General features: G+C 41.7%; 1 protein-coding gene across 9 annotated transcripts in view; it reads left to right on the top strand.

Moving 5' to 3' along the window:
• LOC146968955 (phosphatidylinositol-binding clathrin assembly protein) overlaps positions 1-17,357 on the top strand; it is a 93,622-nt gene that overhangs the window by 34,412 nt on the left and 41,853 nt on the right. For all 9 annotated transcript variants that reach the window (XM_085806461.1, XM_085806459.1, XM_085806464.1 and 6 more), the window contains exons 3-7: positions 11,724-11,799; positions 12,079-12,181; positions 13,487-13,580; positions 14,169-14,280; positions 14,978-15,084. In XM_085806461.1, coding sequence (XP_085662587.1) covers positions 11,724-11,799; positions 12,079-12,181; positions 13,487-13,580; positions 14,169-14,280; positions 14,978-15,084 — 492 coding nt within the window. The remainder of the gene's footprint in view (positions 1-11,723; positions 11,800-12,078; positions 12,182-13,486; positions 13,581-14,168; positions 14,281-14,977; positions 15,085-17,357) is intronic.

Genomic DNA, 17,357 nt, shown 5'->3' with positions numbered 1-17,357 from the left:
GGTATCGAAAACCGGTTCCTCTTCGGAACCGGTTCCAACTTGGATCAATTCTTGGAATCGTGTGCGTGTCTGCTTTAACGATTCCCTTATCGATTCCGTTTGGTTCAGAAACCCGCGCATTAATTGATTAATGACGTTACGTGACGTTACGTTAAAATCAATCTTCATTATAAATGAGGGTGCTTAGTGTTTATATCCACGTGTCACCGTTTGTTCTCCCAAAATAAAGTTAGTGGCGTGTCTGTGTGGAGCGGAGCTGCTGACAGATGCAGCTGACAGTGACGTTTCCTCATCACTAACCTGTGAGCCAGAGCCACCCTCCGGTCCTCCCTCCCTCACGTCGTGAGGACAGGACAACGTCTCCTGAACAGGCTACATGTCTATTCTTTCTGTTTTTCTCTCTTCATTTCCAACCACCTCGTTTCAGGTTTTGCTCGTAGCCACGTGAAACGGTGCGGTGTGTCTTTTCTCTTGCGCGCTCTCTCTCTTTCGCTCGCTCACTCCGCATAAAAACGAACGTTATGAAAACAATAACTAGTGAGAAGATACAGATGCATAAAAACCATGAAATGGAAACATTGTTAAATTCCTCCTGTGAGCACAGCTGCCCCACAGCCACAGTGGTCTAGTGTTAACCTGTCCAGGCAGGTCGGTCCTGTCTACTTTTTTAATGTTAGAGCCATTAATACAGTGTTTTCAACCTTGGGGTTGGGACCCCATGTGGGGTCGCCTGGAATTCAAATGGGATCGCCTTAAATGTCTAGTAATTGATTAATTTTTTTTTTTTAACTAATTATTTTTCACAATCTTAAACAACTATATTCTTTATACATTCACTTTCTTGAATATAAATCAAGATCAAATAAAATGCAGCATATACAAATATCTGAGCTTGCTCATCTTGATTGAGGGTCACCAGAAATTTGTGATGTCAAAAGGGGTCATGAGCCAAAAAAGGTTGGGAACCACTGCATTAATGCAAACAAACCCATTTCTCTTTTATTCCCTCACCCAATGAGAATCGATAAGAGAATCGATAAGGAATCGAATCGATAAGCAATATCGATAATGGAATCGGAATCGCTAAATTCTTATCGATACCCATCCCTAGTCCCAGAAGGTCCTACAGCTGTAGTCAACTAGTTCAACTTGGTTCAGAAATGGAAATCCTACAGAAGTGATATATTCTGATAGTTTGAGATTATGGAGTTTTAAGCAGTAACCATCAAAATTAACACAGAAAAATAATTTTACATGGAATTAATCTAGAATATATGAAAGTTTATGTTTTTTTGAAGTAAATTACCCCCCAAAAAACATACATTTTGACAGTGACAATAATAAGTTGTACCCATAAGTAATATGGTATTTTGTACGTCATATCTGCTGTTAAACGATTTAGTGAAAATAATCATATTAATAGTAATAGGAACTAGTGTTATCATTAATAATAGTAAATCACAATACTACAGCTATAACTACTACCTTTGCCACTTCTATTATGGCTCAGCTACTACTACCAGTACTACAATAACAATAATTGTTCTTCTTGGTATTGGTATTGGTATTGGTATTGGTATTGGTATTGGTATTGGTATGGATCCTGGATTCTGTTGCTCCAAAACAAAGAAACCTGCAGAGTGAGAACAGAGACACGATATAAATAATATAGAATAAGAACATTTTATGAACTAAAAACAGAAGTGGAGTCTTTAAGGTTAACTTCTCCAGCTCCAGTCCACAGACTGATTTCAGAGAACAAACACCAGTTTATCAGATGTTCTCCAGCCTCAAGCTCCTTTATCAGACACACCCTTGTGTGTTCAAGGCGACACTCATTATCCAGGAATGTGGTTTCCAATCGCTGGAGTTATTAAGTTGTTGAACAGAATGGATTTGGACTGAGAAACAACAAAAAAAACCTCTACATTTCTAAACTTTCCTTCAATTCACCTCCTCATGTTTCTCCTCAGTCTCTTGGATAATTTAACAAAAGTATAGTTTATGCTCTGGTGATTATTTTTAATCATTTCTGCTTTTTTTTCCTCCTTTTTTTTTTTTTTTTTTACATTTTGAGAGATTCTGAAGGATTCATCCTCCAAATACTGTACTTACTACAATACCCATGAGCCCCTTGGCCGCTGTTGCCATGGAGACAAAGCGAGACAAGAAGGCATGAAGCAGAACATTCAGAGCACTTTGGAGATGAAAGCGGGAGCTAAAACACTGCACCACAGCTGCCCAAGTCTCCCCCAGATATTTGAGAGGCAGCGAGAGAGATGAACAGATTTATAAGTGTAAAATATTTGTTGAATATTTCCCGTCTCTCTACAAAGTGCTGCAGCCAGATCTTTTTTTTTTTTGTAGAGTTTCTTACCTTAGATGCTACTCGGGAGTTGTTGACTCACATCTGCACCGCAGCTTTGTTCCTTTTGAAGTTTTTTTTGTTTTTTTATTTTGTCAAAAATCTTCACACAGTCGATCTCAATAATCCAGGAAATAACTGTTAGCAGAGACGGGTTTAGCTTTCGACTGATTCAAACTATTGCAGTGTAACACAACAATTGCATTAATCAAAGCAACATCACTTTCTTTTTGATGGCCCTGCTTTTTGAATTTAATTTTTAGCACTCAGCTCTCTCTCTTGATCTCAGAAGGATAGCTTCCTGAACATAATAATGTTCTTTTATACATTTATAACACATTAAACACATTAACAATTTTAAACCAACACTAAGGAACTTTTCAACCTTCATAAAACATTTTCATAACTTTTGTGATGATACATCGACTTACAACAGGTTGAATGACACCTCTGTCGTGGTCTGAGGGGGTCTGTATCTCTTTCTCTGGCACTAAGCAGCTTTGAGGAGCATGGTAGGAACCCGGCTCTCACTTTACTTTCACTTTCACTGTTGCGAGTCACAACAAGGAGGGAACAGGCAAAACGGCACTTTAGCAATGGATTATGTTTGTGTTTTCACTTTGAAATGATCCACTGGAAACACAAACTTAGTTAATTTTAATGCAGGATATTTACAGGGCTTCACGCTAGTGCTCATGGGAAATGGAGTCTTCCTTCAGGCAAAACACTACCGCTTTGGTCCACAGGCGCCGCCAAACTCAACCAAAACTGAAAGTTCTTTAGTACTGCTTTAAAATAAACAAGCTCCAAAATCATTTAATCTCTAGCTTGTTTCACTAGGAGCACAGTGAACCCTAACCTAAAATTTTAGGAGTGCAAGCAGAAAATTGTACAGTAAATCGACTTGCAAAGCAAATATTCACATTTCCTTTTCATTCATTGATCCTCACACACATTGGCCTGACACCTGTAATGACAGATTAATAAATGATAAATTAATCAAATACATGTTGAGTTGCCACTTCCTCCTTTCACCAGTGTTTAAAAGAAAAAACAGCACATTTCTGCTTGCACATGCACAAGTTACAATAGGGCTGTCACTTTTTATTTAATATTCGAATGTTTGTTCGAACGTGGGGTGAAAAGTTCATATTCGAGCGGTAATGACCTGCGAACGAAGTACGGGTCATTTTATATTCGTTCTAACCAAATTTTTCTAACAAGTGACAGCCCCTATAGCGCATGTAGATGAAAAATTTACTTGCAAACTCTGAAATTTTAGGAGCACAATGTCTCCATTTATAGTGGCAGTCTAGAGTCTGTCCCACAAATGATGCTATAATAAACCCTGGTGGAGGCTGCTCTTAGGTCTGGTATATTTAAATTTTATTTAATGGTTTGATTATGGGATTTAAACAGATTTTACTTGACTGGATTCGACTCATCTGGTTGCACTGGATTCTTTAAACGTGCCGTGATAAAAACTCCCGAAGCCGTAAATATTTAAAGAAGTGTTTATGTGGCACATCAAACTTTGCCTTTAACTCATCGAATGACATCAGATCCTCGTCCTGAGTGTGACTTCCTGATTGAATCAAAGTGTCATTCTTGAACCTGTAACTGAGACAGTCACACAAACAAACACACACAACCAAGCTGTAGTACCTGAGTCTCTGCACTCTGCTCTCTTGTCAATTGTGTTCAAGTCAAAATGACGACCATGGCACTGTGGGAGAGAAAACTGTACTATTACCTAGTGTGTGTGTGTGTGTTTCAAATGATGACTCATGTTGCTCGGCTAGATCATTGACCTCGCAGGCACACTCATCCACCAGAAAGACACAACTGCTCCCCCGAGAACAGGAGCCCACACACTATTAGCCTTGTCACCTTGTGGGCACACACACACACACACACTCTCTCACTCACACACACTCTCTCACTCACACACACTACGGCACTGCTAAAGCTGGATATAACACTTGCGAATGTTTAAATCTAGACACATTTCTTTAATCCCGTGTGCTCAGCTCCCACCAAGTGTCTGTGCGACTCTGTTTCTTCCACACTCAGATTGGATTCAGGGGCTTAATGAGTGATTGCATAAGAGGAGGAGAAACACTACGTATGAAAGGAAAAGGAGGAGGAGGAGGAGGAGGAAGGAAAAAAAGAGAGAGAAAGAGAGAGAGGGAGAATCCCATGCAGGCAGGATTTAGGCTACTCGGTTTGTGTCTGTGCGTATCCACACGTCTGTTTTCCCCGTGTGCAGGTCTGCGCGGCGTCGTTGCATAAGAGCTGCTTTCATTCAACGCAGCTCGATCACGACTCATTCCTCTCGTGTGAGTCATCACCTTTCAGTGGAAGTGGGTTTGCAGTCGGCGCTCTGACGAAACGAGTGCGTTTGAGAAGGAAGAAAGGAAGAAAGAGAGAAAAGTGGAGTCAGCAGCAGGAGCCCAAAATAACCCCCCCCCTCCCTTGGACTCCCTGACCCCCCCTCCCCTCCTCCTCTCCTCTCCTCTGGTTTGGAGATAACCAGACCTAATTGACCCTTATTTATTCCCTCACAACCCCACACACACACACACACACTTTGCTGTAGTGTCCTTGAGCAAGACTGTGAATCCCAAATAGCTCGCAGCTATTTGTGCAGTCTGTGAAAGCGAAGAGAGAATCTCTCACTGCCAGGATCAATAATTCATCTGCTGCTAGAAGACGCTGCTGTTGTTGTTGCTGTTGTTGTTGTTGTCGTTGTTCTTCATAGGCTCTGAGAACAGAGGTGGTCTGAACAACTCTTTTTCCAACCGTTATCGTCGTGTGACGTCAGTTAACCTGCACACAGCGCTCACGTTGACCAATCAGGCTGCTCCATGCGTTTTCTAGACGCCGAAGCAGAAGCTGCAGATGGAGGATGACGTGGAGCTTTGATTGGGTCCAAACCATCATGACCAGAGCCTGTGCACACTGGCTCCTCCTGTATTCATGGGCCCTCTTTAAGTCCGACTTAAACCCAACATTGTTTTAACAAGCTGGCTGCCAGGATTAAAGGGATAGTTCAACATTTTGGCAAATTGGCCCATTTACATAAGTCAGAGGAATCGCTTGAAGCAGGGTGTTTTTTTTTTCTTTCTTTTAAAATCCTCCCAGTGGCTGATGGGAAGTCGTCAGAGACAATCAATACTTAAAGGGATAGTTCAACATTTTGGCAAATTGCCTTAATCCCTATAGTCATAGCAGTAGGTTTGTTACCTTTAATTGTCGGTGCAAGCTATTTTTAGAACGGCGGAGCAGAGCCGCAAGCTGCTCAGAGCTAATGGGATTTCTTGGTTTCCCTCATCAAACTCATCAAATACACAATCCAACAACTCAAAAAACGCTCTGGTGGTGCTCTTTTAATGACATCATCATGTTGCGCCCCCTTCTCCTCTCCTGCTGTGGTTTAGTTGCACATGAGTGGAGAGCCACAAACAAGTTGTATAAAATCATCAGAAAAAGACAATTAAATCACTAATTGCAATTTATTTGTATGGCAATCAATCATCAGTCATGATTGTGACAGCCCTATCTCCAAGCTCCAGTGTTTCCACTGACTTTATATGGTGGCGTGATTCTGTCACGCATGTGCACAACTTTCAAGTCTAATTAAACGGCGTAAACAAATAAATAAGGAGGAAAGACATTATTATTATGTTTTCAAAGTACATTCATAGTGAGATCATGTTGTAATATGATATCATGTAGAAAATGACAATGCTGAACTGCTGTTATTTTATTACATTGGTTGAAGAAAAAAAAACAAACTTCTATACATTCTAGAAATGTTATAATTATTGTCCAAACAAAAGGGAAAACTTCTCCAAAATTAATAAAAAAAATAAAAACTACCAGACATGTCTGTCGATCCAGTCTTGGTATATCCCTTTGTCTGAGCAGCTTCAGGTCAGTCCTGAGGCTGTGGAGTTCGGTTACTACGGAAACCACCAACTTGTGCACCTCATAGAGAGAAAGAGAGAAAGAGAGATAGAGATGTGGAAGGAGGAGGAGTGAAGGGCCGGATGCTGGTCTCTCTATGTATAGCAGCCGTGTGTCGGTGCTGAGGTTGGAGAGCGGCGGCCGGGAGAAGCCCAGGATCTAAATGTATCAATAATACATGAGGTTGTTCTCCGATATGCTAACATGAATTATTTGACAAGCTGAGCCGATCTGCCTTCCTCCCCCCTCCTCCTCCTCCTCCTCCTCCTCCTCTCTATCTCTACATCTTCTCTCTCTCTATTCTTACACCTCTTCTCAAAATCTGAAGCTCCTCTCAGAGCGCCGTCTTTTTCTTGGAACGTGAATAATCCAGAGCTCAGCGGGTTTCTGATTCCCCCTCTCTCTCTCCCTCTCTCTCCTCTCCCTCCCTCTCTCTCTGTCTCTCTGCGGCGAGTGTTTCTGCCCCTTTATAGATTTTCTCCTTTTTAACTATATCCACGCGTTTTGTGTGGGTTCTCTCTGCCTCCGCCTTTTGTATCTGAGGCGGTGGGAGGAACTCGGGCTCCCGTCAGATGGACTTTTTGATGAGGCCGAGAGCGTATGAAGTTTTCTGTCTCTCTCGCCATCTCTTTATCTGCGGCCATCTTGTCTAAGTTTCTCTGTCTTAACCTGGGTTCGTTTATTTAAATTCCTTTATTTCCTACCCCGTCATTTCAAACCACATGCGGTGCCTCATACATCTGACAACAGAGGCCGTTGATTGATGTGTTGATTGACAGGAAATCAGCAGGAATTAATCACTTAGTTGTTTTTAATTGACTCACCGATCAATCAACAAGAGTGGCAGCTTTATTTTACACACAGCTTCACTTTGTTCACCACCATCCCTGTGATATAAAATAAACATTTCTTCGCTCGTTAAAAGTTTGACCTGATGTCGGTGTCGGGGATCACCGAGGTTCTTTAGTGATAATCCAGAGAGGATCATGGAGGTGTGAGGCAGGTTTAATCGATAAAATATTTCACTGGTGGATTAGAGCCGTGCTGCTAAATGCTAAACTTCCACTGGTTGCTGCTGCTTCTTCTCTTTTTCTGAATTGTAGATTTGAATATTTGATATCTGAAGTCATCACCATGAGCATGGCATTTTATTTACTTCCAAATCCATCAATCAGATCCAGAATCAGCTGTATTGGCCTAATATATAAACACATACAATGATTTTTACTGCGCTTTTACACTGCTACTACTAGTATAAATAGACATACAGTAAGAACAAGGACAATATAGAAAGACTAAGTGAATACTAGGGATGGGCATTTCGAATAATTTCCTAATCGAGTAACCTAACCTGGTGTTACCCGGGTAACCGATTACTGTAATAAAAAATAAAATGACGTCATGTCTGACGGACAGAGCGCAGCCGGTGCATAAATGCGCTCTGTCCGTCAGACAGTCGCATTACTGACACACAGCGTCGTCAGACTAAATATCAGGTGGATAATAAGAGTAGAGATGGAGTTTAAGATGCACATATGGGGCAGATGTGCATCTTTATACCAGGGAATAAATGCGCTGCATGCCGCGGCTGCCTCGGAGGAGAAAACTTTTTTTTCTTTTTTCTTTTTAAATCATTAGCGGTGCTTATTTATTAGTCCACACTACATTTTGGTGCCTTCGGTCCTCTCTGCCTCGCATCGTTTCAGGAAATAACTGGGAAGGTTTCAGAATGTTTGTAAACTGAAAGCATAACAGACTTGATGACACCTGTCGTCTCCCTCCCGCCGGTTTACGCCGAGGGAACCACCACAGATTATTGTAAAAGGTTTGAAAGTCCGAGGCTCGATCCAAAAACGCTTTTACACAGCAGAAAATCACTTTGCTTGATCCGAAACTGTTTAACACTACAAAAAGCCGAACCACGGCATGATAATGTAGTTTGATCCGACACTAGACTGCGCTCTAACGTGCCGTTTTTTAATCCTAGGTTAACCGGATAATAAATTCATAACCGGATAGCAGCAGATTGCCTACTCGGGTACCCGGGTACTCGGGTAACCGTGCACATCCCTAGTGAATACAAGTGGCAGATGGGTCAGATAAAGTGCAAAGGAGCAGAGAAAGTAGTGGAGATAAACTAGATAAATGCTGGCAGGCGATGGACAAACTCGTACATTGTGTGCACTGTGAAATGTCAGAGGTTGTTGTTCCCACATGTTCGATTTAAGTGTTTGTTGGAGAGAAACTTGAGTAGGTTATAAAAAGATTAAATAAAAAACAGTTTCCAGTTTGTTGAATTTTTTTTTCATGTTGGACATGTTGTCTGGGGTAAAATAATAAAGTCTTGAACTTATTCTGTCTCTACTGGTTCCAAAGTTGAAGTCGCTGACTCACATAGCTGCTCTCCAGCCTTTATTTCTACTTTGACTCAGTCCTCACTCTTAGCTGGACTCAAAAAAAAAGAAGAAAAAAACTCTTAACCCCTAAATCATTGGCTAACTTCTTAGGGGATACAGCCATACTGTCCCCGGCTTTAAGTCCAATCCCCACATGTGACAGTGTGAACAAAGTTTTGTCCCTAGAGCAAAAGCGAACACAGAAGAAAAAGGACAAGAACAAAATCAGATTCTTTATGCCTTTTTAAACAGTCCCAGAGCCTTTGGAAACGTGTCAGTGCAGCTGAATCCAACACACATGCCCGCAAGCATATTTCTGCACACGCACACGCACACACATGCACACACACACATTCTTAGATGCTCCAACCAGCCAGCGAGGGGTTGGTCCGCTGCCAGATTGGGAATTGGCAAACTGGCAAATCTCAGATCATTTTAAGTCAGCTGGACAGAGACAGCCTTAACGTTAAGATGCTTTTGGGAAGCCCGAGGCCTGAGTTCCCAAAACTGTGGCCGATGGCCAGGACTTATTCCACTGCACTCTTTTTTTTTTTTATTTCTTTTTTTTTTTTAAATACAGCGACACAAGGAGGAAGGAGAACGACCATAGCAGAAACGTTCAGAGGGGACAAAACGCAAAGTTCACGTCCAGGTGAAGAGTCAGGTTGTGTCGTATCTGTAGCCTCGCCGACAGTGGAGACAGGACTTCATATTAGATTAAATATTCAGAAAATGTTGCAGATAAGTAAAAAAGCAGAAACTTCACTCGACTGGAAAAGGCTGCAGAGATATTGACTGGAGGGAATTCAACATTATTTTCAACTTTTAGATTCAAGATTCTTATATCGAAACCACATAAAACGACAAAAAAATGAGATTAACCACTAAAATGCAAAAAAAAAAAACAACAACCAGAAACTAGAATAAATTCAATTGAACAGCGGCGGCACAGTGGTGGATACTTAAGTCGAATAAAAGATCTCAACCTCTCCCTCACAGCTCAGCAAATACCATCTGCCAGAAAAATAAATCACATGCCGCAGCAACCGGTTACACAAGGTTAACAATCTAAACAATACATCTGGCCCCTTTACACGATGAGGAATTTCACTTTTCTGTCAAGGTGGAGCTGGAGGTTCAAGTCTGACACCTGTGTCGAGGCGTTTTGCAGGTGCATGTACGCTCAAAAGCAGTTGAAGTTTTATTATTCCGCATTATTCCCACAATATACTTCATCTAAGTCCAAGATCTTTGAAGTCCTTCACGTCAAACGTGATGGTGCGAAAACAAGTTGCGGTAAACGCTGCTGCACCTGTTGGTCGCCATAGTCTGTCGACTTATGTGCTGTTGAGTTGCTGACTCAAATCTTCAGCCCCCCCCTCCCCCCTCCCCCACATCTCTGTGTAGACAGATGAAGACAGTCAGTGGGAAATATGGATGAGCTACCGGCACCTGCTCAGGGACCGGAGTTCTCCCCGAGGTCTGACTGCGCTCCCAATCTGCAGCTCCAGCCAGAAAAATCTTGGCTTGCAAAAGTGAATAAGTAAAGCTCCCCTCATCATTAATATCTTAGCGTCGGGGGTTGCTCTCAAACAAGGTAGGGGGAAAAAAAAAAAAACCTCAAAAGGAGAGAAAAAGCCTATAGGAGCTTCTCGGTGAAAGAGAGGGGTCGTACGAGGCAAGTCCCAGGTGTGAGGCTACGAACATGTGAGGAGGAAGAAAAGGTGGTGTTGGAAAAACAGCAGACACACTCAGACGTTTTATTTTTTTAAGTCCTTGGAAAACGGCATCTGAAAATCTTCCAGCACCTGCTTAGCAACTTCAGATTTGTCAAAAAAAAACGAACAAGTGACTAGTGTTTAAAAAAGTTGGATGAAGGGGGAAAGTTAACGGGAAGAGGGATCAAGTTTCTGTTGTTACACGGTGGCAGGCTGGAAAAAAATGTTCAAATATAAACAGAGAAAAAAAAGTCTTGATGACATTTCTCATCGCTCGTACGTTTCAGCTTTTTTTTTTTTAAAGATCTGATCTCATTAACATTTTCAAGGGGTTATTACATAATCAGTACAATGTTGTGCTGCCAGTCTCCTCCCAAAGGTTAATTAATTTTTCTCAGACGGCTTCCTCTCGCCATTTGTCCTCCCTCTCCGGTTTTGTGTGTGTGAGTGTGAGCTGCTCAGAAGGACTCCCATAAATGACTGGACAAAAAAAAAAAAAACAGCATCAAGGGAAGTTAATTTTTAAACGTTGACGTGATGGAAGTGGTCGAGGTTAAACCACTTAAACTTAACTTCAAAAACGCAACAATAAGTCAAAGCAGAGTCATAACAAATGGGGATTATGGGGTTCCTACATGAATCTCATACTAGATAGTTGATTGGAGAATCAGTGTCGATAGATTTTCATGTAAACAATAAGTCATGTCTTAATTGTGTCACGGTTATATATACAGTATGTTGGCCCTTTTATTGTGCTGTTAACTTTTAAGCATTAAAGAGTGAATTACAAAAACAAAAACAAATGGGAATTCATACGTTAGCATAGTTCCTCTTTAAAATCTACAGTTTTAGAATATTTATGATGGTTAAATGACTTGTCACGTGGAGAATGGAGGCTCTCTGCCTCCCACCTAGCGTCTCTTGGTCAAAAACCAACCTTGCAAGATCAGAGCCTCCGACAAACGCGCCCCGTAACCTGTAATCTCTTGTTTATGACAGATTAAACTACACAAATATACACATCGTAACGTCATATATGATATATAACGTTATCCACCACTCCATTGATTGCCTTCTGGCCGGCTTTGTTGAAAACAAATGCACATGGCCGAGAGGAAGGTTAGCAAAACAGAGGAAAAGCGACTGAACTTGCATAGAGTTCCCCTTTTAAATGGTGTTACAAACTCCACACACATATCAGGCAGGAAAAGCTTGATATTGACTGTTTTATATTCATTCACCGTTGCTTATCTGTCTCTATCTGTATCATTTCAGCGCTTCATCCAGTACCTGGCCTCCAGAAATACTCTGTTCAACCTGAACAACTTCCTGGATAAAGGAGCGCTGCAAGGTAAAAGCACAAACACATTCAATCAAGTCATTCACGACTTTTCTTCAATCGCTCTGTGAAGATGATTCACAGCATTTTTGATTTTGTTTTAATTAGATCGGCAGGATTTACCTCTGTGAACTAACAGACAATGGAGAGAGTTTAGCTGATTCAAATGCATCTGACACAGTGCCAATGTACAGTTTAATGTATATAAAGCAAACAGACAGGTTATGTAACAAAGTGGAGGGCTCATTCGTAGCTTGTCTGACTTCACCCGCTACCCTCGCTCCCTCCCAGGTTACGACATGTCAACCTTCATCAGACGATACAGTCGTTACCTGAACGAGAAGGCCATGTCCTACAGGCTGGTGGCCGTGGATTTCACCAAGATGAAGAGGGGGTAAGGAGGAGGTCACACACACACACAGAGAGACGACACGCAAACCGACAATCCCGCTCATCATTTCACACTCATCTTGTTGCACACCAGGAGACTGTGTTTAGCTCTTGTTGCCACGGCGAGAGACAGAAATGAAGAAGCGGCGGTTTTGTTGTTATTCCCCCACAAAAGCTTTTATCTAGACGTCAACACACAACATCGATTAGTGTGAGCGTCATGTGAAGGTGTTCCAGGCAACACAGGTTTATTTTGGTTTATCACTTATGCATGAGGGTTGGGGTCTCTGAACTCAGTGTTACGCAAGTTGATTCTTTAATGTCGGCTCGTGGAGGCCATGTGTGGGAGGTAAAAAAAAAAAAACCTTGTTTTTTTTAAAAGAAAGGTTTTGGGGAAATTCAGTTTCTCTCCAAAAAGTAAAACTGAACTTTCTTATGGCTTTTAAATATCCAATTCAATTGCATTCCATTGCATTCCATTCCATTCTATTCCATTCAATTCAATTCCATTCAATTCTATTCCATTCAATTCTATTCAATTCAATTCCATTCCGTTCTATTCCATTCAATTCAATTCCATTCAATTCTATTCCATTCAATTCCATACCCATTCCAAGGCTAACTCCTTGTGCTTCACAACAGGTAATTACAATATAGTTACAATAAATTATCAATTGGCATCTGGTAAATGATTAGCCTAGCTTACTGTAGCATGAACGGTATGTTTTGGGACAGACTACTTCCTGTCGTATTTCATTAACATTTTTTTTTTTTCACAGATTAAACAAACATAATAAACCAGCTTCCTGTCTTTGTGCTAAGATTAGCTAATCTTAAACTTTAACTTTAAACTATTCCTTTTATATTAGCCACTGTCTGAAAAGTACAAGATAAAAATAGGTTAGACACTTTGTGATAGTGGATTCATCATTTTTGGAGGTTGTGTTGCGAAGGTCCTTTTTTTTTTTTTTTTTTTTTCAAAGGTCCAACAGGTGTGGACTGACATTGAGTCCTTTGTAGTTGCCATCCTGCTGAGCAGAGTCTCATAATTTATCGAGAAATTAAGTTTCAGTCGCCGTTTGTCACCTGAAGTAGCCGTAAAGACTTTTGCATTACTGAATTTTTTTTTCTTTTTTTTTAAAAATGCAAAACCTTTAATTGTGTTTCTTCTGGCATCCCATAGTTTCTCATAATTTGTTTGTTACTTTTTTGGGGTATGGCTCAATTTGCATGAAGATTTGCATAAGAATTTCTGTCAACAAGGTGCCCGCTACTGATGTGTGTGTGTCTTTGTTTCCTGTGTTGCTAGGATTGACGGCGTGATGCGCACCATGAACACAGAGAAGCTGATCAAGACGCTGCCCATCATTCAGAACCAGCTGGATGCTCTGCTGGATTTCCAGGTACTAAGTGTGTCTTTACGTCTTTGTGTGCCCATGTGTGTGTGTGTGTGTGTGTGTGAGTGTGTAAGAGTGTCATTATGCATGCTTGTTGTCAGAGTTGTGGTTGATTCGCTTTCCTATCAAAATGTTAATGGAAACAACAGATTGCAAAGTTTGAGTCTAAGAAGCAGAGGATGGTGACAGATCGGGGTGTTGGGGGTTTTGCTGAAATTGGTGGGTGCAGAGTGGTTTGTGCCCACCAGCTTCAAAGAGCAATGAAAATGGATGGTGAAGTTTCTCATACTGTATGTGTGTGTGTATATGTGTGTACTTGAGTGTCTGCCTGTGTGTGCGTGCATGCTTTTTTCCCACCACCTAAACTAAATTGACAGTTGTGCGTTGTGTGCTGATGTGTTTGCCTCTTGCCAACGGGGAGAGGTGCCGCTATTTGGAGAAAGATGTTTGGGGATATTTGAAAGAGATGTTTTCATTTTCCTGTGAAAAAAAAAAGAAAAAAGCTTTTGGAAAGATGTGATAGAGATGTTTCCTTTACCCTCTCTCTTTCTCTCTGTGTTTCTCTACCTCTCTCGACCCCTCTCCTCTCTCCAGGCCAACCCTAATGAGCTGACCAACGGAGTGATCAACTCGGCCTTCATGCTGCTCTTCAAAGACTCCATAAGGCTGTTCGCTGCTTACAATGAAGGGGTCATCAACCTATTGGGTAAAACACACACACACATGCACGTACACACACATACGTGTTTCGCTATACTTATGAGGACCATGACCCCATAGCATGTTTTGAGGACCCCCCTTTCTGCTGATGCTAGGAAGATGAAAAAAAAAACAGAAATGTCCTCACAGAAAAGGTTATTTCTCAATACCTGGTCCTCACAAGTATAGCAAAACCAACACACACATACATGTACAGACACACACACAGTGCAAACACGGCCTCCACTGAGCCAATTGATGCTCTCTCCCCTAGATGTGTCAGAAATGATGAGGTGTAAGTACAGCTGCAGTTTGTTTTGCACCACACACACCACACACACACACTCACACTTATCTGGCAGATAGAAACCCAACAGAAACACACACACACACACACACCAACATATGTGCTCACAGTCTGGTTGTCACGGCAGCAGTGGTAGGTTTTGACAAGCTGTCATGTAACTGCTAATGCTCGTGTTTGTCTGCTCAGTCACGCACTGATTGGTCCTCCCTCCCTCGCTTCCTTCCTTCCTTCTTTCCTTTCTTCCTTCATTGCTTCCTTCCTGCTTTCCTTCCTTCCTTCCTTCCTTCCTTCCTTCCTTCCTTCCTTCCTTCCTTCCTTCCTTCCTTCCTTCCTTCCTTCCTTCCTTCCTTCCTTCCTTCCTTCCTCTCTCCCTCCCTCCCTCCCTCTGCTTCTGTAGAGAAATACTTTGACATGAAGAAGAACCAGTGTAAAGACGCTCTGGACATCTACAAGAAATTTCTTTACAGGATGACGAAGCTGTCAGAGTTCCTCAAAGTGGCCGAGGTACGTTCACACCCACACGCTCACACAAGTACGCAACGTCCCACACGCGCACACATTCGTTTAAAAAAGAGAAAAAAAAGGGTTTTAAAAAGGTTTTTGGTCAATTTACACGCATTTCCTGCAGGAAATGCTTTCTTTTTCTAGTTTTAGTTGTTTTTGGAAGAGCAACTCTTGTTCCAATGAACCCTTTTCCTATATTTTCTTCCTCTCATTCTGATCACATCGCCTTACTCCTGTATTTTCACACACACACACACACACACTTGGTACAGTCATAATTTAGCTCCTTCAGCTACTGTACTGTACAGGCGGGACCTGACTTACCCTCACTGCCCCACATTTGCTCAGTAGACACTTACACACACACACTGCACACATATATATGGACCAAAATAACCCTAAGATGGAGGATGTGGTTAGGCGCTCCGTTAGCTCCCTCTCCCCCTGCTCCCCACACTCCTCCTCCGTCTCATCCTCTCTCCTCCCTCGCTCCTTCCCCTCTCTCCCTGACAAAGATGGATCCTCGCGCGGTTCCTCCTTCGCCCCGCGCCCACAGATCATCCCTCTTTTCTTTCCCTCCCTGCCTCCTTTGTTTCAGCAGATTGGGAAACAGAAACAGTGAGAATCAACGACTAAAAAACGACACCAGTGCTTCTCATCCTCTGCGTTAATGCACACACAAATAAATGGTCCCAACCAACCCCCCTTTGTCTTTTATAATTAGGTTTTCAGGAGCTCCCTCCACAATTAAGTGTGTGTTTTATGTTTTATACAGATAGAAAATAAATATAATGGTTTACATTAAAAAAAAAAAGAAGAAAAAATCAGGCACATCAAGTGAATAAACTAATGAGTTTTTCAAATATGTCAACACCTTTTTAAGTTTCACTGAGGAAGACGAACCTACACCATCATCTGGTCCAGTCTCGCTAATGCAAAACATTTGAATTCAAAATTCAACCTTGAAAACACACGTTACTGTCTCAAACTGTAATATAACAAATATATATTTACAGTGACATCATGCAAAAGTCTGGACACCCCTGGTCAAAAGTTCTGTTCATGTGAACTGTTCAGCAACGATCTCCAAAAGTAATAATGAATAAATGGAATTGCCCTTTAAGGGATTAATAAGGTTGTCTTGAGTCTTGAGTAACAAAGTTACAGATGACACATCCCCTTTACATTTTAAACAATATATTTTTTTTATTTTCATGTTTTACATTTTCAAAATGACAGAAAAGACAGCAAAGGTTTGGCCACCCTGCATACCGTATTTCCTCTAATAGTAGCCGGTATCTATTTAATAGCCGGGTCTGTTATAATGGCCGGGGGCGTGGTTTACACGAACAAATAAAGGCCGGCCCCAAATACAGGCCAGGTCAATGGGAAAAAAACAAACAAACAGAAAAAACCTGAATTTCAGTCACTGTGGATGCACTGGTCTCAGGCGGCCAAACACGGATGCAGTAACCCACAAGTGCCAGCAGATGGCAGTAGCTAGATCTGAAGTGCCACATGAACCCACGCTTCAAGGAAACAGTCACTGACAACTCGACCGAAGAGAGCTTTAGCAGCATGGCGTGTCACTACCCGATTTGCGACGCTACCCGATCTGTGACAAAACTGGTCTGCGCATGCGCAGACCGGCCGCCATCTTGGACAGCTGCCTACGGCAACTCCACTTGGACAAACTTCATTTGGGCACTGCCCGATTTGCGTACATGCTTAAAGTTCTGTGAAATTAAAATACGGTACTGTAAAAATGATTAAAAAATAAAATAAAATAAAATAAAATAAAAACCGCGGAGGTCCGTCATAAGACAGCCGCGGCAGACTCGTTTATTCAGTGAGTGTTGTGGTAGTTGTGATTGTTTGTGGTTGTCATGGTGATGAGGCCGGCGAGAAAAGAGGACAGTAAACATTAAAAGTCCGCCTGTGTTCCTGTTTTCTGAGCATCAAGATCCAGCATGAAACAGAGGAAGAAATAATAGCCTCTCTCAAATATAAGCCGGTCTCCAATACAGGCCGGTTCCCCTGGGCAGCTAAAGTAAATAAAGGCCTCGGCCTCTATTAGAGGAAATACGGTAGTTAGTTCCTAGCAGCCCCCCCTTTGGAAACTATCACAGCATGCAAACAGTAAATATCTTGTCTGACACCTTGGTCAAAGTTATCTGAGAGCTCAAGTCTCCTGGGTTTCTCATTCTTTTACAGGCTGCTGCCTTGTTTCCCCTTTTTCTCATTTTAAAACTGTAGAAAACTAAAATAATACA

The sequence above is a fragment of the Trachurus japonicus genome, chromosome 18, assembly GCF_045865225.1.
Source record: "Trachurus japonicus isolate A0001 chromosome 18, Traja_1.0".
Classification (NCBI taxonomy): domain Eukaryota; kingdom Metazoa; phylum Chordata; class Actinopteri; order Carangiformes; family Carangidae; genus Trachurus; species Trachurus japonicus.
This window is presented reverse-complemented; position numbering and strand designations above follow the sequence as displayed.